The sequence below is a fragment of the Pseudorasbora parva genome, chromosome 25 (genome assembly GCF_024679245.1).
Source record: "Pseudorasbora parva isolate DD20220531a chromosome 25, ASM2467924v1, whole genome shotgun sequence".
Classification (NCBI taxonomy): domain Eukaryota; kingdom Metazoa; phylum Chordata; class Actinopteri; order Cypriniformes; family Gobionidae; genus Pseudorasbora; species Pseudorasbora parva.
In genome coordinates this window covers 29,665,490-29,691,781 of record NC_090196.1, presented here as the reverse complement: position 1 = coordinate 29,691,781, position 26,292 = coordinate 29,665,490, and the positions used below count along the sequence as shown (strand labels likewise).

At 41.3% G+C, this 26,292-nt stretch overlaps 1 protein-coding gene and 1 long non-coding RNA gene across 2 annotated transcripts in view; one reads left to right on the top strand and one right to left on the bottom strand.

Annotated features, from left to right (window-relative positions):
• slc25a22a (solute carrier family 25 member 22a) overlaps positions 1-25,817 on the bottom strand; it is a 38,153-nt gene extending 12,336 nt beyond the window's left edge. The window contains exons 1-7 of the mRNA XM_067435832.1: positions 25,328-25,817; positions 10,567-10,711; positions 10,203-10,328; positions 10,062-10,117; positions 8,614-8,704; positions 7,950-8,007; positions 5,173-5,233 (exon numbers count right to left, since the gene is read on the bottom strand). Of these exons, the coding sequence (XP_067291933.1) occupies positions 5,173-5,233; positions 7,950-8,007; positions 8,614-8,704; positions 10,062-10,117; positions 10,203-10,328; positions 10,567-10,586 (412 nt within the window). The 5' untranslated portion in view covers positions 10,587-10,711; positions 25,328-25,817. The remainder of the gene's footprint in view (positions 1-5,172; positions 5,234-7,949; positions 8,008-8,613; positions 8,705-10,061; positions 10,118-10,202; positions 10,329-10,566; positions 10,712-25,327) is intronic.
• LOC137064477 (uncharacterized) overlaps positions 1-26,292 on the top strand; it is a 118,318-nt gene that overhangs the window by 88,913 nt on the left and 3,113 nt on the right. The gene's annotated exons all lie outside the window — the stretch shown is intronic.

The following is a 26,292-nucleotide window of genomic DNA, read 5'->3' as shown; positions in this document are numbered from 1 at the left end:
AATCAGCTCAGCCCATCCCCCCATCCACAACACCCCCCTTCACCCCCCCGCCCCTGCCCCTCACACACACACACACACACACACACACACACACACACACACACACACACACACACACACACACACTCATGTCTGGTTCACTATCTTTTTCTGGGGACTCACCATAGATGTAATGGTTTTTATGCTGTACAAACCATATATTCTGTCCTCCTACACTGCTCCTACCCCTAAACCTACCCATCACACAACTTTCTGCATTTTCACCTTTTCAAAGTAACTCATTCTGTCTGATTTATAAGCTTTTGTACCCATTGAGAAGTCCCCATGAGTCTGTGTGCATTCAGGTTTAAGTCCCCACCAGGCTAGAAAACCATTCACACACACACACAGAGGCAAGGTTTTTTGCTTGAAAACGTATACAATATTGCCCTCTATTGGACATTTAAGGGAGTGCATAAGTGTTGGGAAAAAAAACAACAAAAAAAAACAAAAAAAAAAACAGTGTGATATATAGAATAACCAGCAGGTGGGAGTATAGCCTTATTTATGAACCAGGCACTTGTGTTCTTATTTTGTGTTTTTTAGGCTTTTGCTACGGGACCACCGTTTGAGATATCCAATAACCGTTCGCATTTTAGCATCTTCTGTATATTTACTTCATGTTGTCCGAGTTTGGAGGAGATTGAATGAATCGCTTTTGAGGAGAAGGTAAAAACTCAGAGCTCGCTTTGCCACTTCTTGTTATCTTCCAACCAAATTATCTGACTTCCTGTTGGTCAGAGCTAATGACTGTAAATTAGAAAGTTGTCCGGCTCAAAATGTACAATATATATACCGAGTTTGGTGAATGTAGATAAAACTAACCCCCCCACTTTGGACAAAAGTGACACACTTCCTGCTGCCAGTTGGTGGCGCTATAACTTTGACTCACAAAAGTCATATCCATGTGATCGGCCTCTTACAACGAACACACAGCTGAAGTTTCATCAAAATGAATTAATGTATGCAAAAGTTATAACACACTTCCTGTTTCCCTTTTCTCGCCATAAATTTGTCTCTTCGCCACGGCCAAACCGTTCGAGGTATCAAAAAGTTACTCGCAATTTGGCATCCTCAGTGTCTTGACTTCATGCTGACCGAGTTTGGTGCTGATCGGGTGAATCGTCTAGGAGGAGTATCGCAAATTCCAGAGCATGCGTTTTCCGAACAACCCATAATAGCTCACTTCCTGTTGGGCGAAGCTTATGACTATGAGTGGGGAAGTTGTTTGGCCCGATGAGATCTATAAGTGTACCGAGTTTCATACATGTACGTGCAAGTGTGTTTAATATATAGACCCAGTTTTTCAAGGGGGCGCTGTTGAGCCCCCCTGCCACGCCCGGGGCAAAGGCCTCTGCCCGACCCTGTTGGCCGCGCATTCCGATGCGTGTGCAAAGTTTCAAGAGTTTTCGAGCATGGGAAAGGCCCCAAAAATGCCCAAAAGGCGAAAAGATAATAATAATAATTAAAGCTGCGAGCAGCGATGACGGGCCCAAGCCGGTGGCACCGCCACCCCGGTGGCATCAGCTTAACTGTGCACTGCAGGCCAATAGGTAATTAATGGGAAAAAATAAATAAAGGGACTATGTCAAAGTCATTTGAATTCACCTCATTAACTGCAGCAACTGGTGCTGCTATGACCAGGAACCACAACAGTCACATCTATGAGATCAATTACATTTTATTCATTCATTTTATGTCAGGTGATGTCAAATGTCAATTTCAAAATGAGTGCAGAATACTGTCCAAATGCTGAAGTTGTATTATCCTTACACTTCTCTTAAAAATAAATTAAGCCAAATCACAGAGACCGCAACAATGATTTTAATATCAGTGTCAGGTAAGAGTAATATGCGTGCATATAATTTATGGAAGTTTATTATAAACAGCCACTTTTATAAGATCATGTGATTTTTTTTTTTTTATCCATTTGAATTCTATCAATAAATAATTAGTTTAAAGAGGTGTCATACGTGATCTTTGCAAACACAGCACATGACCTTCTTTAAAGCCCATGTTACAGAAAAAAATTAAAAAGTATTAGGATATCACTTTCAATTATGTGCAAATGTATTTTTTTGCAGCTCAAAATTTTGTAAGTTCAGAAGACCATTATTTAATTAAAGATATAATATATGTTTTTGTTTTACTTATTTTTCACAATAAAGTGATAGATATTTGTGATAGCCTATGAAATGAAAGGGTTAAATTATGAAAAAACAAGAGACAAGGCGACACACACACAGAGTGAGAGAGACCCCCTACACACACACACACACACACACACACACACACACACACACACACACACACACACACACACGCACACACACAGAGTGATCCTGAGAGAGGGAGAGGGGGGGTAATTTTTTTTATATTTATATTTTTTTAATTATAATTATTTGTATTACCACAATTATTTAACTAATTATATAAAACAATATTGTCAATGCCCTACAAATAAACTTGTTTTATACATTTATTTTTTTATTCAAACCCAGAATAATATGTTTAATCCTTTAATGCAGGCCAAAGCATTGAGAGGTAATCTTTTTAGACAGAAAAGTGTCTCTCTCTCTCTCTCTCTCTCTCTCTCTCTCTCTCTCTCTCTCTCTCTCTCTCTCTCACACACACACACACACACACACACACACACACACACACACACACACACACACACACACACACACACACAGACACAGACACAGACACAGACACACTGTAGTAAGCTGAAGGTAGAAATCAGCCTCTCCACACACACACACACACACACAAACATACAGTAGTAAGCTGCAGGTAGAAATCAGCCCCCCTCCCTCTCTCTCCACACACACACACACACACACACACACACACACACACACACACACTGTAGTAAGCTGAAGGTAGAAATCAGCCCCCCTCCCTCTCTCTCCACACACACACACACACACACACACACACACACGTCTGGTTCACTATCTTTTTGGGGACTCAGCATAGACGTAATGGTTTTTATGCTGTACAAACCATATATTCTGTCCTCCTACACTGCTCCTACCCCTAAACCTACCCATCACACAACTTTCTGCATTTTCACCTTTTCAAAAGAACTCATTCTGTCTGATTTATAAGCTTTTGTACCCATTGGGAAGTCCCCATGAGTCTGTGTGCATTCAGGTTTAAGTCCTCACCAGGCTAGAAAACCATTCACACACACACACACACAGAGGCAAGTTTTTTTGCTTGAAAACTTATACAATATTGCCCTCTACTGGTCATTTAAGGGAGAGCATAAGTGCTGAAAAAACAGGAAAAAAAAAACAGAAAAAAAAGTGTGATTATATAGAATAACCAGCAGGTGGGAGTATAGCCTTATTTATGAACCAGGCACTTGTGTGCTTATTTTGTCTTTTTTAGGCTTTTGCTACGGGAAGACCGTTTGAGATATCCAATAACCGTTCGCATTTTAGCATCTTCCGTATATTTACTTCATGTTGTCCGAGTTTGGAGGAGATTGAATGAATCGCTTTTGAGGAGAAGGTAAAAACTCAGAGCTCGCTTTCGACTTCTTGTTATCTTCCAACCAAATTATCTGACTTCCTGTTGGTCAGAGCTAATGACTGTAAATTAGAAAGTTGTCCGGCTCGAAAAGTACAATATATATACAGAGTTTGGTGAATGTAGATAAAACGAACCCCCCACTTTGGACAAAAGTGACACTTCCTGCTGCCAGTTGGTGGCGCTATAACTTTGACTCACAAAAGTCATATCCATGTGATCGGCCTCTTACAACGAACACACAGCTGAAGTTTCATCAAAATGAATTAATGTATGCAAAATTTATAACACACTTCCTGTTTCCCTTTTCTCGCCATAAATTCATCTCTTCGCTACGGCCAAACCGTTTGAGGTTTCAAAAAGTTGCTCGCAATTTAGCATCCTCAGTGTCTTGACTTCATGCTGACCGAGTTTGGTGCTGATCGGATCAATCGTCTAGGAGGAGTATCGCAAATTCCACAGCATGCGTTTTCCGAACAACCCATAATAGCTCACTTCCTGTTAGGCTGACACATAACTTAGAGCACGAAAGTTGTTCGGCCCGATGAGCTCTATATGTGTACCGAGTTTCATATATGTATGTTCAAACGTTTTTGATTTATGGACCAAGTCAAATATCGCATTCAAGGGGGCGCTGTCGAGCTCCCCTGCCACGCCCGGGTACCATCTATAGCCCGGCCCTGATGGCCGCGCATTCTGATGCGTGTGCAAAGTTTCAAGAGTTTTCGAGCATGGGAAGGGGCCCAAAAATGCCTGTATAGTCGTAAAAAAAAGAAAAAGAAAAAAAAAAAGAACTCTAAAGAAAACAATAGGGCTCTGCGCCCTTTCAGGGCTTGGGCCCTAATAATAATAATCCTTAGAAGAACAATAGGGCTCTTCGCCCTTTCAGGGCTTGGGCCCTAATAATCCTTAGAAGAACAATAGGGCTCTGCGCCCTTTCAGGGCTTGGGCCCTAAATATTCACTAATTTATATTAGATTCAGCACGGATGACAATGGCTTAATATTCAGTATTAAAAAAGCAATATTTAAAAAAAGAATCTATTATCTAAAAAATAATATTGAAATATATTGTGTTAAATATTTTAAAAGTAGAAGAAAAAAAACAATACTGGAAATTATAAATCTAATATGAATACACCAAAAAAAATTCAGTACTGCTGAAAATGTAGCACTTAAACTAAGAAATAAATAATATTGAAAAAATATTTAATGTAATAATCAATAAAAAGATATTTAAAAAAAATCTATATAATATTTAACACATCAAATAAATACTCAGCCGTACTGAATAATATATTTATATATTATTATTGCTGACTATGACTATGACTTTTTTTTTATAACAACAGACACGTATCATTCCCAGTCCAACACTAAAAATCTCTGCTCTGTATTTTTTTATTTTTAAATAAATCATATAAAAAATAAAATGATTAATTTAGCGGATGCTTTATAAAAGTGAAATACAAATAAATTCTGCATTTAGTGTGGTGTGGCCACAGGAGGGCAGTCCTCCCTATTCTCTGTCTTGTTTTTGATTTCTCACTCCACCTCCCTTCAGCCCTCCCTCTTTTATAGTCTAGATTCTTACCAATTCTTCCGGCGTCTTGCAGCTGAATCTTCAGCATCTCCATCGGTGTTGTAACGATGACCTGCAACACAACAGCAAGGTTAGAGGAAACCTCACAGCCAATGAAAATGAGAACAAGCTCGTTTAAAGGGCCACACACGTATTTAAATCAGCTATGAGGACTCAACACCTAAAGCCAGTTGCAAATGTTTAAGCTGCTTTTAAAAGACACTCTTTTAGTCATTTTAGGCTTTTAGCTTACTAATTAAGCCTATCGCAGCCTGAAAGCCTGTACTTTATGCTACTACTATCTCAGAAAGGAACAACTGCATACAAAAACATACAATTAGCATATCCTCCTACATGCTGAGGTTCAAATGGGTTCATAAAACGGTATCTTCAACCCTCAAGAAATGTTTTCTCCCTGTGCAAAACCGGCCTGAGCAAATGCGTTTGCAAAGGTGTTCTGGGTGGCTCCTTACTGGACGAAGTGGAAAGAGGTTGCAACATCAGCACATCAGCATCACAGACGAGGCAGGGGACGGGTTTATGTGTGCTAGCGCTGTCACTGGAGAGCCAATTACACGTTTAATCAAATCTGAAGGGGTTTGCAGGAGGACAGTAAGTGGGTTATACTGTCCGTTTGAAGCGTTCGTCTCCATCTTGTCACTGCAGACCTGACTCGGCACTAGCTGATGGGATTAGTTGTGTGTATACCACATGTCAATCTTAATCCAGAGTCTGCTGTAATTCCATCATTTAATCTGACATGGTTATAAACCTGTTCATTGACAACAGGAAGCTAGTCACCTCGGTCACGTCACATGACTGCATCACTATGAGCTGCGTAACTCGGTCAAGAAAGCTGTCTGTGTTTAGCACATGAAGTTGCTACTCCATCCTCTCTATTTTCTGCGTCCATCTGAAATAAAGTTATTTTATTCATAAATAACATGTGAGAACTGATTTGTTATTGATTTTATTATCAATATACAATATGTATCTACATAACTTCTGAGCATTACATGATGTTACCTCAATCTAATGCTGTATTAAAGTACTTTGGATGTTAAAATATGTTCTGCATTCATCACATTTGCATCTGAGCTTAGGTTTTGATTTATGGATTTTAAAAAAAATTATATTTTATATAATATTTTAATGTATTACATTTGCGTATAAAGGACGGACACACACACACACACACACACACACACACATATATATATATATATATATATATACAAATATATAATACAAAACATAATAAATTATAGAGTGAAAATTCTAAAAAATATATGATGCGAAACTTAAAATTAAAAATATAAAAACTTAAAAATAAAAATAAATAAGTTAATTTGTTGAAGTACTAAAATTATCAAATTAATAACACTTAAAAATAAAAACACAAAAAAATTAAAGCTACATGTAAATAGAACTGAAAAACTGAGCATATAAAAGTAAAACAATAATTCAAAAATTATTTTATAAAAAACAATAGTGCTGTCAAATTCATGAATCGTGTCTAACAGTTTTTTAATATATAATGTGTGTGTGTGTGTGTGTGTGTGTGTGTGTGTGTGTGTGTGTGTGTGTGTGTATACTTTGGATACTACAAATATACTACAAATATGGTCTGCATTCAGCAAATTTGCATCTAAGCTGAGGTTTTAAATTATATATATATATATTAATTTAATATTTTTAATACACATTTTTATGTTTAGCATGAATTTGTTATATAACAATTTACTTTATATATATATATATATATATATATATATATATATATATATATATACATATATATATATATATATATATATATATATATATATATATATATAAACGTGTTTTAATAAAAATAAAATAGATTTGTTAAAGTTTAAGTGCTAAAATTAATAACTTTGAAATATAAATAAATTAAAGCTACATGTAAATAGAAATATTTTTTAAAAAGTAATACAATTAGAACAATTGTTTTACTAAAACTTCAACTAAAATTAAAATGAAAACAGAATATAAAAATAAAACACTAATTCAAAAATGATTTCATAAAAATACTAGTGCTGTCAAATTGATTAATCCATTGCATCTAACATAAAAGTTTGTAAATATATAATACAAACACACACACATATACATAAATACACACACACACACACACACACACACACACATATTTTTTTTTAATAATTATTTATTTATATATATTTGACAGCCCTAAAAACACTTAACAGTATATAAATAATGCTAATTATTTTATTAAAATAAAATAAAACAATAAATATTATACCCTCAAGCGAGAATGCATGCTTTTATGTGCATTTTGGACATTTTATTCACGTCTTTAGATTTCCATACTGCCTTTTTAATGCAATATCCCAACATTTTCCTAAAACTCTGTGAATGGAAACCCGCCTCACATGTCAGAAGAACCTGTGGCCAGTTCTGCAGATGCTTTTGTTATACAGGGGTATGTCAGTATCATATCGTGGAAGAATACACACACTAACCAAGCGTTCGAGGAACCGAATGTCATGAAAATCATTTGTCTCCAGTATAACAAGCAGATTTGGTTCTGAATAAGCACCTGCTTCAGGTGATTGTGCTCAACAAAGGCTGAGCTCACGTGTGTATGACGTGAATGTTTACAGGGAGTGTGTTTGGACCTTTAATGCATCTGTGTTTTGTCTCTTAGGCCATTACAGACACGGCTGCTGAATCTGTGTGCAGATCTATTAATGGAGGCTCAAGCATCAGATAGATTACAGAGATGTGTGTGTTTGTATACAGACCTGACATGTTCCCGCCCCGCAGCCGGCCAGCATCTCTCTCAGGAGAGTGAGCTTCTGCCTGTAGAGAACGAGAGATGAAGAGCGCCATCAGACCTCGCTCATTATCAGCACACACACACACACACACACACTGAGGGTCGTTAATAATTCACACTTTGACTCCACGGCGGTGGTCAATAATTCACCGGTGCCGTTTTCGGTCGCCATGGTGACGTAGTCGAGCTGGGCATTGTGGGTATTGTCTGTGTGCTTCAACCCCTATTTAATATTAATGTCTGTCGGGTAATGTAATACTGTGTCCTGAATTGATTGAGATGTTTGACAGTGTCGGTATGTCACTCCTGTGGCCGTGTTAGATGGGAATACCACGGTATTTTGATGTGTACCATGGTTGCTGTTCACATGCCACATTGATAGAAGAGAGAAACGGTGAGCTGTGTTTGTGCTTGTGTTCAAGGTCGGGAATGAAACCAACCAGTGTGTCAGACCAGATGATGACGTGTCAGAGTGTGTGTGAATGGGCACAGTCAGCTCAAAATGCTAGTCATCATGTTTATATATTGATTTCTGTGTGTGTGTGTGTGCGTGTGTGTGTGTGTGTGTGTGTGTGTGTGTGTGTGTGTGTGTGTGTGTGTGTGTGTGTGTGTGTGTGTTTATGTCTCACCCGTCCTTAGAGAGGTGAAATCTGAAGAAATCATTTGCTGCCAGCTTTATGGCTTTTTCTGGAGTGACGAGAGTTAAGTTGACGGCAGCACCTGAGAGAGAAAACATACAGTTTCAGTTGCACCTTCACTCTCAAAATAATTTCTTTAGTTTAAAGTAGTGCCGTCAAGTCAATTAATCGTGATCGATCACAACATAAAAGTTTGTAAATATATACTGTATATATGTGTGTCTGTGTGTTTATATACATATAATATTGTGTTGGTTCCCTTTTGCTGCCAAAACAGCCCCAACCCGTTAAGGCATGGACTCCACTAGACCCCTGAAGGTGCGCTGTGGTATCTGGCACCAAGATGTTAGCAGCAGATCCTTAAAGTCCTGTAAGTTGCGAGGCTGAGCCTCCATGGATCGGACTTGTTTGTTCAGCACATCCCACAGATGCTCGATTGGATTGAGATCTGGGGAATTTGGAGGCCAAGTCAACACCTCAAACTCGCTGTGCTCCTCAGACCATTCCTGAACCATTCTGCTTTGTGTCAGGAGCATTATCTGCTGAAAAATCCCCATGGATGGAGGAGCCAAGGTTTCCCAGCAGAACATTGCTCAAAGCATCACACTGCCTCCACCGGCTCGTCTTCTTCCCATAGTGCATCCTGGGGCCATGTGTTCCTCAGGTAAGCGACACACACGCACCCGGCCATCCACGTGATGTAAAAGAAAACGTGATTCCTCAGACCAGGCCACCTTCTTCCATTGCTCCGAGGTCCAGTTCTGATGCTCACGTGCCACTGTTGGTGCTTTCGGCGGGGTCAGGGGTCAGCATGGGCACCCTGACTGGCCAGCGGCTATACCGCCCCATACACAACAAACTGATGCTCTGTGTATTCTGACACCTTTCTATCAGAACCAGCATTAACTTCTGTTATAATTCTGTTTGATCGGACCACACGGCCCAGCCTTCGCTCCCCACGTGCATCAATGAGCCTTGGCCGCCCATGACCCTGTGCCCGGTTCTCCACTGTTCCTCTTGGAGCACTTTTGATAGAGACTGACCACTGCAGACCGGGAACAGCCCACAAGAGCTGCAGTTTTGGAGATGCTCTGACCCAGTCGTCTAGCCATCACAATCTGGCTCTTGTCAAACTCACTCAAATCCTTACGCTTGCCCATGTTTCCTGCTTCTAACACATCAACTCTGAGGACTAAATGTTCACTTGCTGCCTAATATATCCCACCCACTAACAGGAGCCGTGATGAAGAGATTATCAGTGTTATTCACTTCACCTGTCAGTGCTCATAATGTTACACCTGATCAGTGTGTGTGTGTGTGTGTGTGTGTGTGTGTGTGTGCATTTATTATATTTACAAACTTTTATGTTAGATGCATTTAATAAATGTGACAGTCTAGTTGAAATTTAAATAGTTTACTAACATTAGGCTTGCACTTACCTCTGTACATGCCGAAGTATCCCTCCGACCGGATGGTCTTAATAAGGCAGTCTGACCTGCAGAGCACAGTATATGATGCACATGTGAAACCTGACCAACTGAATCTTTTATATGATTCGATTCACCCATTAAAACACTCACATGCTGGTATAGAGACGGCATCCATTCTGCTGGTTCTGAAGGCGAGTCTTGGCCAGATCAATGGGAAACACGCAGGTAACGCCGATCAGTCCGGCCACACCGCCGTTTATTAGCTTGGCAGGCAAACTGGAGCAAAGGATGAGACGAGATAAGACAAGAGACATTGACAAAAATTATTCATCTTAGGTGGTTGCCAATGCCATGGCATTACGATGCAGTTGTTAGGGTGTTGTTGGTGGTTGCTATGACATTACAAAGCAGTTGCTAAGGTGTTCTGATTGGTTCTATGCACATTATGATGTTATGTGGTTGCTAGGGTGTTCAAAAAGTCTAACTCTAGTGATGCCTGACTTCTGAAACTCACCTGATCTGTTTGTCAGCCATTTATCAGGGTCCCTGTACTTCTTCAGCGTGTGTGTGTGTGTGTTTAAGGCGACAGTGTGCACGTCTTGGCAAATATCTCAGAGGGTTTTGGAATCTTAGTCCATTCGCGTTCCTTTGGCAGATATCTGAAAGACACAGGAATAGAGAGAGTGATTGATTCAGTGTTTATGATACAGGTGTCATCTCTCACGGTTTGACTCCAGGAATTCTTCACACTGGACTCTTTCCTTTCCTTCCCAATCTGTTCATCTCATCTCAGCGTCTTTTTTTTAATTCTTATCACATTTTGCCAGCTGCAAAGGAAGTTCAAAAAAGCTCACACTGTCTGATTCATGACACATACCGAGCCTCAAAATGTACATCCAAATGCTCTTTTGGCCCGAACTGAATAATATGAGTTTTGTCATCGTCGAGTAGTATAAAATTGTTGGTAAGCCACATGAAGAGAGACTTCTAATCTCTTATAGGCAGAATTATACTTGCATTTTATAGGTATGTAGATCCGTGTTACAGAGGCACAGCACACCGAACCTACTAAAAATGCAAGATCGATCCCTGGGGTACACCACAAGTCAGGTGGGACAAGTGGACACCTAAACTAACTGAAAAACTTCTGTTTGACAGGAAAGACAAGGACCATAATCCCAGGGAGATGTACTTTATGTCTCACTCATATGCCAGTTAACACTCCTGGTGTTAAGATCTGTTTTGGTCAATCGGATCACAAGTAGACGAAGAAGACACATTCCCGTTCACACCTGGTGTCTCTTTTGTCCACTTTTAACCACTTCTGTCCTGATTTCTTCGAGGGGAGGGTCTATGGGTGAGTAAATATATGGGCTTTTTCAGATCTTCCAGTTTAATGGATGAAATAACTAGATCAAGTTTCCTCTCTGACAGACACAAGACCAGTCGAACACTGTGTGTGTGTTAGAATCAGGACTGGAGAGAGAACATTGAGCTTTGTTCGTTACATTTTTTACCTTTAAACCAAACTTGGGTCTCCAGCCGACAGTTTAAATCCTGTCTGGCTAGCGCGCATCCCATAATGTTCACGCATTTGGTCAGTAGGAGGAGAGTAGGGGTATTTTAATGGCTGTTCAACCACATGAGCGTTTACTCTACAAAAGCAACCCAGTCAGATGTGTTTTCATCTACCTCTGGTCGAAAGTGGACAAGCTCAAAAACCTTTTAGACCCCGTTTAAATCTCCATTTATCGGCGTCCATTTGTGATCTGATCTACCAAACGCATCTTAATACCAGCTGTAAACAAGACCACAGGTTGTTTTCTGTCAAACTTGATCTTCGGGTAATAAAATACAGTTTATTTTGAATAGCATGCACTTGCTGTCCACAACAGCACCAGAAAAAAATGGATTTATAGAGTAAATAAAGTCAATTCAGTTCTCATGTTGACTCGCCTGAGGTACTGAATTAAAGAAGAAATTGAAATGAGACTAAACTAAAGCTACGTCACATCAAGCAGATCATGGCTCAGTTATACTGTTAAGATTAAAAAACATAAATCAATGAAATTGCAATGAAATTAAATAAGTTTAAGTTGATGTAGACCTACTAAAATGACTAAATCTAAAATAAGAAATGTATTAAAAAAATGGCATAGATTACTAAAACAAACTGAACTGAAATTATAAAATAAATGCTTCAAAAAATCCAAACATTAATAAATACTATACATAAATAATATTAAAATAACACTCTACAATCTGACAAATAAAGACTTTTTAATCAAAACAGATATTTTTGTAATCCACAGTTTATGTGCATTTATATTTAAGTAATGAATGTGTCACTGATCCTAATGGAAAGCACTTCAGTGGTCGTCTTTTATGATCTCCTTATGCAAACACTGGCTTTACGTTGTAATCACACTACTGCGGTTACGGAAACGTTGTTTAAACGCTGTTTAAATGTCCCTTGATGTGTCGATTTATCATGGCGAACTACATTAAGCCATCAACCCAAACCAGTTCACATATTCACATCTGAAAGTGTTTCTCATCAGCTTTACTGGTCATGTAACCTGCACAATAAAGAGTGTTTGAGAGGAACGTGTGTGTGTGTGTGTGTGTGTGTGTGTGTGTGTGTGTGTGTGTGTGTGTGTGTGTGTGTGTGTGTGTGTGTGTTTCCTGCTAATCATATGTGGAATTTGAACAACTTGAAGACAGTCTGTCGTTCCCCCTCGTTCCTCCCCTCCGTTCAGCCAATCAGCACGTCTCTCTCACTCTGTCCCCTCCCCTTTCTCCACCCTCTCTTCCTTCTGCTCTCCACTGATGCGTTTCCTGATTTCTGCTGACTGGACTGGACTCTTCTTCCTTCAATTCTGCCTTTTCTCTGTCTGAGTTCCCTTTTTCTTCACTTGGAGAGAGTGAACGCACACTATCCTTTGCTAGATCAGCACTAACCAACACAAACCAGTTTGCAAACCTTCCTGTCCTTCCAGCTGGACTATTATTTTTCCATCCTGCTGATTTTAATTTCTCTCATGATTCAAGAGAATATCAGGTCTGTTTTGACTGGCACAATGCTCCTACTATCAGTGAATCAGTTCTTACTAAATCACAGATATGTAATCTCTTTCACACGCTCAGACACATGAAGGTCAAGCAACAATGAGAGAAGAATAAATCTAATATCTGCTAGAACTAAATGGAGACTTTTGCTGAGTTCACCGGCTTCTCAGATGTTCCTCCTGAGACAAACACTTTGATATGTCTCCTCTAGAGCAGAGGTCTTCAAAGTTTATTTCCAACTGGCTTTAGCAGACCTGCCTGTGTATCCTGTGATCCTGAAACTCTTGATTAGCTTCAGCTGTCTTTGATTAGGGTTGCAGCTAAACTCAACAGGACAAAGGGGTCGCCAGGAGCAGGGTTGAAGACCTCTGCTCAAGAGTTTTAGAAGAAAAGACTCTTAATAGGGTTTTCATAGGAGCTCAGTCATATGAACTAGCCACCACGCCGGTCCCCCAAGAACTAAATTCTCCTGGGTTTTTGTCATGCATCGTAGGTTTCGTGATAACAGAGATGGAATGTAGACGTATATGGATGTGTTCACACTTTCCTGTAGTGTCGGCCCTGATCCGGCCCACATCTGGTACGTGAGGATTCCATGTGTCCCACATATGGGCCGGATCAGGGCCAACACTACAGTATAGCCCCTTTCACACTGCACGTCGGACCCGCAATATTCCCGGAACATTGCCGGGTCGCCTTCTGTGTGAAAGCAACCACGTCCCGGGATTGATTACTGAATTCCACCCGGGTCGGGGACCTAGTAATATTGCGGTATTCGACCCGGGACGAGCGCTGTGTGAACAAAAGCCGAAACTAATGCCGCAACGTGTACGTAGTTATTGTGCGACTCATAGAGCTTGTTTTTTCAATAATACAACCCTGCAGTGCCAGAAGAGCTCGTCGGGGTTTTAAACGCAGAGAGTGTTCGTATACAAAAGAAACTAAAATTAAACAAGCAGAAATGTGTGCAAACTGGTCGAGACCACGGAGCTCCTTACTATCCGCGCTGAAGCTGAGATCGCTCGCCATTATACGTCACATCAGGATGTCACGTGTCAACTCGACCCGGGACCGTTAAGCTTTGTGTGTGAAAGCGCACATATTACGGTATTTCGCTGGCAGTGTGAATGGACCAAATCTAGCGGCCCGGGAACAAATGCCGGGTCGCATTATCCGTCCATTTGCCGGAATCGCAGTGTTAAAGGGGCTTATGTTGCTATCTGTGTTGTTTGGTTCGCTTGGTTCATTGGGTCCAGACCAAAAAATATATAATTTAGTCCAGATCTGCTTAGCGTTCACATTGTCATTTTAACACCGAACCTAAAGGTATAGGGATATGTTCACAGCCTGATTGGTCGGTTTTTATTATGTATATTTTGCAATGTAACTTACCAAACATCCGAAGCAATACTGTGTGCGCCTAAATGTGCTCGTTGTATGTGTGTAGCTACATATGATGGTATTTTGACCAGCTGAGAACTCATGAAGAGCTTGTAAAGACGTCAAAACAGTGGCAGGAATCCCTCCGTCACACACACACCAAGATCTGCTGCGAGGAGACGCGGTTCTGACGCCTGTACCGAACTGTTATGGGCAACATCAGGATTATGACGAGAAATACAAAACAAGTGTGCTTGAGCTTTCGGCTCTTTTTAAGGTCGCATCTTCTGACATCATGTCCTGTTTTTGGTTACATGTCTTTGGTCACCGCAAGTTCGTTTGGAAGCAGAGTGAGACCCATCTTTCAGTGGTCTCGGTCTGCTTGTATCGTGCACACCAGGGTGAGGATGGCAGTGTTCACACTTATACAAATAAGCAATCGCACCAGGGGTTGTTTTAATCCATCCAAACATGCTAAGTGTGAACACACCCTAAGTTATGTGACTGAAAGGACCAAAAGACTAAATCTCCAATGACAAATGAAGTGCTACACATAATCAAGGCTGAGTAAAGAACACAATGCTACAGACAAAGGCGACAGGTAAATGCTGTCTATTGCTGTTTTCCATGTTCGTGGTGTTAGTTTGTGAAATAAGTATGTAAACTGTATTTACTCAGGTTTTTAAAAATGGCGAGTGCTGGTGATTCGTATGGCATGCGTTCGACCAATCAGCATACACTTACGTCACTGGTTTATTATGCTGAGTTAGACCCTACTCTGAAGTAGGAGATCATTTAGCTCCCCCTAAAACTAAAGGAAAGAAACCCGTTCCTAGTTCCTGTGGTGCGAACACGGCAAAAAGCGGGTACTTCCGCCATTAGTTCTATGAACTATAAAAATGTTCATTAGGGTGCAAAAGATTGTACTCAGATGTGCCAACATACCTCAGTCAAAAGTCAAAGATCTCAATTGTGAACTCAGATATTACTCATCAAATTTTCAAGAGCAATGAAAGTTGCTGTGAGGCCTTCATGAATGCTTAGCTTTCGGTTTCAATCAATAGAGGAACAGAAGAAGCTGAGAATGATGTTTTTTTGTTGGCAGTGGTTTGGTCTTGTGACAAGTCTGATGACAAGATATCTGTCCTCCTCTATGTCTTATAATCAGCAGAAACAAATCAAATGTTCTTCAGACCACAAACAGGCTCAAACTAGTCTCATGTACCCAGAACTCAAGCTAAACAACATAACTCATCAACTGATGAGCAACACAACTAATCAAGTTTTAACATATTAAATAGATTTTTGCAAAATAATAGACAGACAGGATTAAAAACAGAAGTTGCGATGGTCTTTTCTTCCCTATTGTGATGTATATCCGAGTGTAACGGCTTCTCGAACAAGAGCAAATGTGGGGCGGGGCTTGATTTTGTTCACAGGGAATTGATTGGATGGTTGTGGTTTGCTATTGGTTGATTTCAACCACTCATTGGTTGTGAGTGACCAGTTGCCCCGCCCCCGCGCCAGTAAACGCATCACCACAGAAGAGATGTAGCTGCAAGATGGAGGGGAAGATATTTTGATGAAAAATTACGAGGGCACATGAGGCTTAAAACTAACATGTGGACAGATAAATCATAATTTATAACAAATACCGCAAATTTCATAAAATACCAATATTCATGGTGACTTTAAATAATAGCATGGTTGTTATCTTTACCTTGCTACACAGATAACTTGAAATAAGATGTCATAAACATTAACATCATGATTTTCTGTGAAGCTGTCTATGAAACAATGTATTGTGAAAAGCTCTATATAAGTCAATTTGACTTGACTTAACTCTGGTTTCACTAGTTTTAATGCCGCTGAGGAGAAAATAATGTCAATGAATGGGCACATTCAGCAAACCCTGAGCTGCTACCCAGCATGCACCTGTGTACAAATGTGTGTGTGTGTGTGTGTGCTTTAAAACCACCAAAAAGCACTCTGACCCCTATTTAAACCCCTGAGATCATCGGAAAGAAATAGTAAACGTGTCAGCTATCCACAACCACAACTACCTCCTAATGCTGCTCTGATCTTCAGGCTCGTCAGTCTCTCTAAACGCTCTATTCCTACGACAGAACTGAGATAGTTCCCATGGAAACGGACTGAAGATGGCATTTCAAATTCCATGAATGAGCGCCAGAGATTTCCACATGTCTTGCAGTAGATTTAGAGTCTGTCGTTCATATGTGTGTGTGTGTGTGTGTGTGTGTGTGTGTGTGTGAATTCCCTGGTGAGTAATGAACGTACAGCGTTAATATGTTCATACACACGTCTTTGCTGACTAACAGTCAATACTAAGACAATAATCAAAAACTCATATTGTCTTACATGCACAGAAGTGCAGGGTCAGTATGATTTTTACTGTAAGAACTTATAGGTGCCATGTGTAAAAATGTAGATACAAATATCCAAAAAATGACCTACACACATCAAAAGAATGAGAAGAAATAAGGGCGATGATGTCATTAAAAAAATGTCAAGTTATAGTGCTGCAGAGATATCAACCTTAATTAGCAGTAGCATTACTAGCCCCGGCCCGACAGGTGTCGTAATACCAGTCTCGGCCATGGGAGGCAGTATGCGGGCAACATAACCATCAGCCAACCTGCAATACATGAATAACTCGCACGGCTTGTGGGCGTACTTGAACCTGATGTCAATCGTGTCAAAGTACAGCCCACTACTTCATTTCAGTTCAAGGGAAGAGAGCGGACGGACGGCCGAAGCCCTTGGCCCCTTAAAGGTGCACTATGCAACTTTCCGTCCACTGGAGGGCGCCTATTCAAAACAAATGCGTAGTTTGATGACGCCAAGTGTGAGCGCAGCATCTTGGGACATGTGGTCTTCACCTCACAGCCGGTGGAAAATAGGACTTGGGCTGAAATCACGTTCATGCATGCGGTTATTAACGTTACTGTAGTGTAAAGCAGAGCAGGAGCGAGTGTTGTGGAGCTGAGCACGGCCGCTGGAGCGATTGTTAAACAAATACCCGCCTCGCGAATACTTTTATTTAATACTTTTATTATGACGGGACGGGACACATTCGCCGGGCGCCTGCACTGATCCGCTCTTCCGGTTATGATTATGAGGTAAAGCAGCTCTGTTTATCATATTAGATACATTTAAGTGTGTTTAAAATTATGTTATGACGTTACTCTGTGCGTTCACTTGTTCACACTGCTAAGAGTAAAGCGCTCCTGCCAAATAAACACGACACAGAGGGTAGCGCAGATATGACGCGGTTGACAGGCGACTCGCTCAAACGCTATGCTGACATGTCCCGCCGACTCCTTTGTTAAAATAGCAATTTTCTCACAATTTACAAATAGTTGGAAACATGTGGGATATTGTAGGTACTCAACTGAACAAATGATATAACACTGGCCTAGTGGTTTTTGGATATTTTACTGCAAAAATACTACATAGTTCACCTTTAAATGTTTCTGATATGATAAAAATAGCTGATTTACCTGACCGGAAAAAGCGGAAGTGCGGGCGCCCGGCGACTGTGTCCTGTCCCGTCATAATAAAAGTCCCGATACTCACGAGCCGTTTAGAATAGGCGCCCTCCAGTGGACGAAAAGTTGCATAGTGCACCTTTAATACTTTTATTTAGCAAGGACACATTAAATTGATCAAAAGTGTCAGTAAAGACATTTATAATGTTACGAATGATTTCTATTTCAAATAAATGCTGTACTTTTGAACATTACAATCAACAAAGAATCATGGAGAAAAATAAATCCACAGAAATATGGAGCAGCTCAACTGTTTCAACACTGATAATAATCATAAATGTTGCTTGAGCATTAAAAAATCATGAGAATGATTTCTGAAGGGTCATGTGACACTGAAGACTGGAGAAATAATGCTGAAAATACAACAATATATGTATATATATTTTATTTTTTTAAATTTGTTTACTGTATTTTTGCAGCCTTGGTGAGCCGATGATTTTTTATCCCCCCAAAAAAAGAGGAAATGAAAATACTCTTTGATACCACATCCACCATGATATTCTTTGAAGTATAGTATGAAATAATATAATACATAAAATATGAATTTTAGTAGTATTGCCATCTGATACCATCTCTGAACCTCCCCAGCTATTTTTGTATATTATTTCAATCATTTAAAAACAAACAAACATGGCATTACCATAATGCTATATCTAAAACTTTTTGGATTTTAAACCAAAAAGGTCATTTCTAAAATGCGCCCATGAACATGTGTTTCTGCCAAACGGAGGGATGCAAAGAGAAAGAATGAGGATGGAGGAGTGTAAAGAGAGAGTGAAGAGGGAGCTGTAATGAGAGACAGCTGGTGGGAGGAGAGAGAAGACAGAGGGAGGGAAAGATGGAGGGAGAGGAGGAGGAGAGGAAAGTAGTTGAAGCCGACCTGAGAACACAGGCAGCTGGTGAGGCAGTGTCTCTGTCTCTGTGTGTGTGTGTGTGTGTGTGGGGGGGGGGGCATGTTTTTGTGACATATGAGGACACAAATGTGTATAATGACATGGGTATGACACAGGTATTACAAGAAGAGGCTGAAATATGAGGACATTGGCCATATCCCCACTTTTCAAAAGGCTTGTAAATCACACAGGATGAGTTTTTTTTAGAAAGTAAAAATGCAGAATGTTTCCTGTGATGGGCAGGTTTAGGGGTAGGGCTGTGTGTGTGTGTGTGTGTGTGTGTGTGTGCATGTGTGTGTGTGTGTGTGTGTGTGTGTGTGTGTGTGTGTGTGTGTGTGTGTGTGTGTGTGTGTGTGTGTGTGTGTGTGTGTGTGACATCACAATTATTCATTCTGGAGATGCCACAGTTTCTTGTAAGCTCCCTGCTGGAAATGTTTCTAGGCTGTCATTTATGATCATCAGCTGGACTACCAATGGGTGATCCTGGTCTCAACCTGATCGATCCTCTTGGTCCAGCTGGTTAGAGCTGGTGGATCATCTTAGACAAGCGACAAACCAAATGGCATATGATGGATAGTTCCCTCCAAAAATAAATTTCCACTCGTCCTTAATGTTTAGAGGACTCTACTATGCAATGTATCAATAGCTGTCTTCAGTGTCACACGACCCTTTAGAAATCATCTGATATGAGGATTTGATGCTCAAGAAACATTTATGATTATTATCAATGTTGAACACAGTTCTGCCGCTTAATATGTTTATGGAAACTGTGAAAAATACTTTCTTTGATGAATAGAAAGCTCAAAAGAGCATTATTTGTATAAACAGAAATACTGGTAACACTTTACTTAAAGCCTTTATGGAATGCATTGTGTATGTAATAATGCATTATTTACTTTTATAAATAATTGCAATATGTATATTTGCAGATTCCTTGTTATCTGAAATAGTTGTTCATGTTTTTTAGTAAATTATACTTTCTAAAGGTGTAACAATAGATAAATATTATAATGAATTTTTACTGTTACAATTATTCATTACAATGGATTATAAGGTGCATAACAATGCACAATTAATGCATTAAAAATACTTTGATAATGCATTACATATAAAAAGGCTTTAAGTGAAGAGTGACCGAAATATTTTCTAGCATTATGAATCTGTCACTCTTCAGTGTTGAGATGATTGTTCTTTATTCTCCTTTGATCTGGTTTTGTCCAGTAGATAAATCTGTGCACCTTTGACCAAACCACACCCGTCACTCATCAGACTCTGATCACTGATGTACCGGCTCCACACGTGTGTGTGTGTGAGAGTGAGTTAATGAGAGAGTGAGTGAGTGAGTGAGTGAGTGAGTGAGTGAGTGAGTGTGTGTGTGTGTGTGTGTGTGTGTGTGTGTGTGTGTGTGTGTGTGTGTGTGTGTGTGTGTGTGTGTGTGTGTGTGTGTGTGTGTGACCTGGTAATCCCTACGTTATGGGGACAAAATGTCCCCACAAAGATGGCAATATCCGAAATCCTTGTCCTTGTGGGGACATTTTTAGGTCCCCATGAGGAAAACATCTTATAAATCACACAGAAGGAGTTTTTTTTGAGAAAGTAAAAATGCAGAATGTTTCCTGTGATGGGTAGGTTTAGGGGCAGGGGCAGTGTAGGGGGATAGGATGTACAGTTTGTACAGTATGAAATCCATTACGCCTATGGAAAGTCCCCATAAAACATGGAAACACTACGTGTGTGTGTGTGTGTGTGTGTGTGTGTGTGTGTGTGTGTGTGTGTGTGAGAGAGTGAGTGTGTGTGTGTGTGTGTGTGTGTGTGTGTGTGTGTGTGTGTGTGTGTGTGTGTGTGTGTGTGTGTGTGTGTGTGTGTGTGTGTGTGTGTGTGTGTGAGTGAATGAGAGAGTGTGTGAGTGAGTGAGTGAGTGAGTGTGTGAGTGAGTCTGTGAGTGAGTGTGTGAGTGAGAGTGAGTGAGTGAGTGAGTGAGTGAGTGTGTGTGTGTGTGTGTGTGTGTGTGAGAGAGTGAGTGAGTGAGTGAGTGAGTGAGTGAGTGAGTGAGTGAGTGAGTGAGTGAGTGAGTGAGTGAGTGAGTGAGTGAGTGAGTGTGTGTGTGTGTGTGAGAGTGTGTGAGTGAGTGAGTGAGTGTGTGAGAGTGAGTGAGTGAGTGTGTGAGTGTGTGAGTGAGTGAGTGAGTGTGTGTGTGTGAGTGAGTGTGTGAGAGTGAGTGAGTGTGTGTGTGAGTGAGTGTGTGAGTGTGTGAGTGAGTAAATGAGTGTGTGAGAGAGTGAGCGTGTGAGTGAGTGACTGTGTGAGAGAGTAAGCGTGTGAGTGAGTGTGTATGTGTTTGTGAGTGAATGAGTGTGTATGAGTATGTGAGAGAGTGAGTTAATGAGAGAGTGAGTTAGTGAGAGAGTGAGCGTTTGAGTGAATGAGAAAGTGAGCGTGTGAGTGAGTGTGAGAGAGTGAGCGTGTGAGTGAGTGTGAGAGAGTGAGCGTGTGTGTGAGTGAGTTAGTGTGTGAGAGAGTGTGTGAGTGAGTGAGTGAGTGAGTGAGTGAGTGAGTGAGTGAGTGAGTGAGTGAGTGTGTGTGTGTGTGTGTGTGTGAGAGAGTGTGTGAGTGAGTGAGTGAGTGAGTGTGTGAGAGTGAGTGAGTGAGTGTGTGAGTGAGTGAGTGAGTGAGTGTGTGTGAGTGAGTGTGTGAGAGTGAGTGAGTGTGTGTGTGAGTGAGTGTGTGAGTGAGTAAATGAGTGTGTGAGAGAGTGAGCGTGTGAGTGAGTGACTGTGTGAGAGAGTAAGCGTGTGAGTGAGTGTGTATGTGTTTGTGAGTGAATGAGTGTGTATGAGTATGTGAGAGAGTGAGTTAATGAGAGAGTGAGCGTTTGAGTGAATGAGAAAGTGAGCGTGTGAGTGAGTGTGAGAGAGTGAGCGTGTGTGTGAGTGAGTTAGTGTGTGAGAGAGTGAGTGTGTGAGAGAGTGAGCGTGTGAGTGAGTGTGTAAGAGTGAGTGAGTGTGTGAGAGAGTGAGCGTGTGAGTGAGTGTGTGAGAGAGTGAGTGTGTGAGAGAGTGAGGGTGTGAGTGTGTGAGAGAGTGAGCATGTGAGTGAGTGTGTATGTGTCTGTAAGTGAGTGTGTGTGTGAGTGAGTATGTGAGAGAGTGAGTGTGTGTGAGAGAGTGAGCGTGTGGGTGAGTGTGTGAGTGAGTATGTGAGAGAGTGAGCATGTGAGTGAGTGAGTGAGAGAGTGAGCATGTGAGTGAGTGTGTATGTGTGTGTAAGTGAGTGAGTGTGTGTGAGTGAGTATGTGAGAGAGTGAGTGTGTGTGTGAGTGTGTGAGAGAGTGAGCGTGTGAGTGAGTGAGTGTGTGAGTGAGTGTGTAAGAGAGTGAGCGTGTGTGAGAGAGTGAGTGAGTGAGTGAGTGAGTGAGGGAGTGAGTGAGTGAGTGAGTGAGTGAGTGAGTGAGTGAGTGAGTGAGTGAGTGAGTGAGTGAGTGAGCGTGTGAGTGAGTGAGAGAGTGAGCATGTGATAGTGTGTGAGTGAGAGTGAGCGTGTGAGTGAGTGTGTGAGAGTGATCATGTGAGTGAGTGAGTGAGTGTGTATATGTGTGTAAGTGAGTGAGTGTGTGTGTGTGAGTGAGTATGTGAGAGAGTGAGTGTGTGAGTGAGTGTGTGAGAGAGTGAGTGAAGTGTGTATATGTGTGTAAGTGAGTGAGTGTGTGTGTGAGTGAGTATGTGAGAGAGTGAGTGTGTGAGAGAGTGAGCATGTAAGTGAGTGTGTAAGAGAGTGAGCGTGTGATAGAGTGTGTGAGAGAGTGAGCATGTGAGTGAGTGAGTGAGTGAGTGTTAATATGTGTGTAAGTGAGTGAGTGTGTGTGTGTGTGAGTGAGTATGTGAGAGAGTGAGTGTGTAAGTGAGTGAGTGAGTGAGAGAGAGAGAGTGAGCGTGTGAGAGAGAGCGTGTGAGAGAGTGAGCGTGTGAGAGAGTGAGCGTGTGAGTGAGTGTGTGAGAGAGTGTGTGAGTGTATGTGTGGGGGTGTGTGTGAGTGAGTGAGTGTGTGAGTGAGAGTATGTGAGAGAGTGAGTGTGTGTGTGAGTGAGTGAGTGAGTGTGTGTGTGTGTGAGTGAGTGTGTGAGAAAGTGAGTGAGTGTGAGAGTGAGTCTGTGAGCATGTGAGAGAGTGTGAGAGAGTGAGTGTGAGAGCGAGTGAGTGAATAAGTGTGTGTGTGAGTGAGTGTGTGAGAAAGTGAGTGAGAGAGTGTGTGAGTGTGTGTGTGAGAGAGTGAGTGTGTGAGTGAGTGAGTGAGTGAGTTAGAAAGACTCTGTGAGTGTGCGAGTGAGTTTGAGAGACTATGAGTGTGTGAGTGAGTGAGTGAGTTTGAGAGACTGTGTGAGTGAGTTAGAGAGACTGTGTGAGTGTGAGAGTGAGTGAGTGAGTTTGAGAGACTGTGTGAGTGTGAGAGTGAGTGAGTGAGTTTGAGAGACTGTGTGAGTGTGAGAGTGAGTGAGTGAATTTGAGAGACTGTGTGAGTGTGAGAGTGAGTGAGTGAGTTTGAGAGACTGTGTGAGTGTGAGAGTGAGTGAGTGAGTTTGAGAGACTGTGTGAGTGTGAGAGTGAGTGAGTGAGTTTGAGAGACTGTGTGAGTGTGAGAGTGAGTGAGTGAGTTTGAGAGACTGTGTGAGTGTGAGAGTGAGTTTGAGAGACTGTGTGAGTGTGAGAGTGAGTGAGTGAGTTTGAGAGACTGTGTGAGTGTGAGAGTGAGTGAGTGAGTTTGAGAGACTGTGTGAGTGTGAGAGTGAGTGAGTGAGTTTGAGAGACTGTGTGAGTGTGAGAGTGAGTTTGAGAGACTGTGTGAGTGTGAGAGTGAGTGCAGAAATGAGCGGCAGTGATGAGTGACTGACTGAAGAGCACAGACAGATTACTGAGTGTGAAGAGAGATCTGATCAGAGATGAAGATCACACACTCGCAGCATCAGCGCATGGGCTCCAGCTGAGTAACTGCTTAGCTGATGTACATTACTCTCTCTCTCTCGTGTGTGTGTGTGTGTGTGTGTGTGTGTGTGTGTGTGTGTGTGTGTGTGTGTGTGTGTGTGTGTGTGTGTGTGTGTGTGTGATCAGACTGTATTCTGTTTAACTCTCACTGTCAGTCAGTAAGAATTTAAAAAGGGTTTAAAAATGTATTTGAACACAATGCACTGTTGTAATTATATAACCGTCAGCACAAAAAAAAAAAAACAATATTAAGATACAAAACCAAAATAAGTCAAATGATTGAAGTAGCTGTTATGTTGAAGAGATATCAGAGGAAAGTCCTCAGAGGGCTGAAGGGCAACTTAAGAAAGCTGTTATCTGTGAGCTCACCTTTGCCCCGTGACTCACACACCTACACTAAAGCTCACCTGAGACCAGACTGTGCTTCACACACACATTGTAAAGGTAAAGATTAGTCAATACATAAAACCATCAAAGAGCAAACATCCCAATTATTTCAAACCAGATTAAGCTGTTTAGAAAAGTACCAGGGATTTACCATGCTTTTATCGGACCGTATCATTTCAAGCACACTGTAATAATGCAACACCATAGGTAACGGTAGTGATCCTTTACTGAACTCCATGATGGCATGTACACTGTATTCCCAGTTTAATTTAATGATAAGACAGCACTGTTTGTTTGTTTCGTTTTTTGTGTGGAAAGGTCGTTTGCTGCTTTTAGGCCAAGGACGCAAACCTTTCATCACTGGAAAACATATTGCCAAAATATACAGAAGAAAAGAAATCAGTGAAGAAATATTTGCAGTGTGTGGACGAGGTTAGCGTGTGACGACATAATTCTGCTGCAGAGAATCCCGTTTAAATCTGAGATTCGAGAGCGCGCACGACGCATCGAGAGCGCGCGCGCCGCAGCGCCCTGATGTTGGTGATGATCCGCTGCGGATCTGTAGACATACAGTCCGTCTTAACGCCTCTGATCAGATTCCACGCTCCCGCGTCCGTGGGGTCCGTTAATCCCGCGGGCATCGATGCCAGCTAACGTTTTTTACTAACGTTAAAAAAAACACGCAGATGAAACGCGCGCCACTGTATGATGAAAAACAGATGTTCGCACGCGCGGAACCCTAACTATAGCACTCCCGTTAGAATTAACTAAACTGTCAAAGAGGCGCGTTCTCGTTTGCGTCACATCGCGCTTTGCCAAATAACGGGAAACGAACCACCGCATCACATCGCCGTTATTTCTCTGCATACTTAATTAGTCTTTAATACGGTGGCCGGCCAAATCATAAATAACTGTTCCATCTCAACAACGTTTCCCTATGCAACACGAATATTAATATGAATATAATACAGACGCTGGTGTTATGGAAGAGCGCTACATACCGGATCCTGCTGTTTTGTCCCGTTATTCCGGATTATTATGGCTTCATGTGCAGTTCCTCCTCCGGTGACAGTGTGATAGTTAAAGCTGCCGGTGTTACTCGCGTTCGTGTGCTGTGGGGAAAGGGAGGGAGTAAAGCACGACACGACGGGAGGAGGAGGAGGAGAGGACGGGAGAAACGCCGCCTACCGGTGGTCTGTCACTGCGCCCTCGGCTCGGGCTCTGCTGCTGCTGCTGAGGCGAAGGCGAAAAACGAGTGCTGACGTCATGGCCGTGACGCCACGGTGACCTTGAGTTAAATAAAGGGGATAGAAGGATCCCAAAATCAGAAAAGGCAGTACCCCAAAACCACCAGAAGAATGAGCATCACTGATGTTATCATGTAGTCTAGATTGTCCAGATGTTCATGATGCTCTGCAAGGATTAATGTCACGAGGACTTGCATGAACATGTCCGGGTCATATTGCACTACAGCATAAATTACATTTTGCATGAAGAAAAGAGTAAGCCTGTTTTTATGTCCTTTTAGGATTTTTGCATTAATATCATGACAAATGAGCACTTTAAACCCAAAGTTCTCACTTACGTAAAGCAAAACATATATATATATATATATCTGTACACACAAACACATACAAATATTGAGGCATTAAATAATAATGATGATATTAGTGCAAAAAATGAAAACACTCATAACCTGAGTTTTATTTTACACACACAGACACACACACTATATTGTAAAATTGGATATTGTAAATTCCAATATGCCTATGGAAAGTCCCCACAATTCACAAAAACACAATGTGTGTGTGTGTGTGTGGGGGGGGGGGGGGTAATCACTACGTTATGGGGACAAAATGGCAATATCCGAAATCCTTGTGGGGACATTTTTTTGTCCCCATCAGGAAAACATCTTATAAATCATACAGGATGAGGGTTTTTTTAGAAAGTAAAAATGCAGAATGTT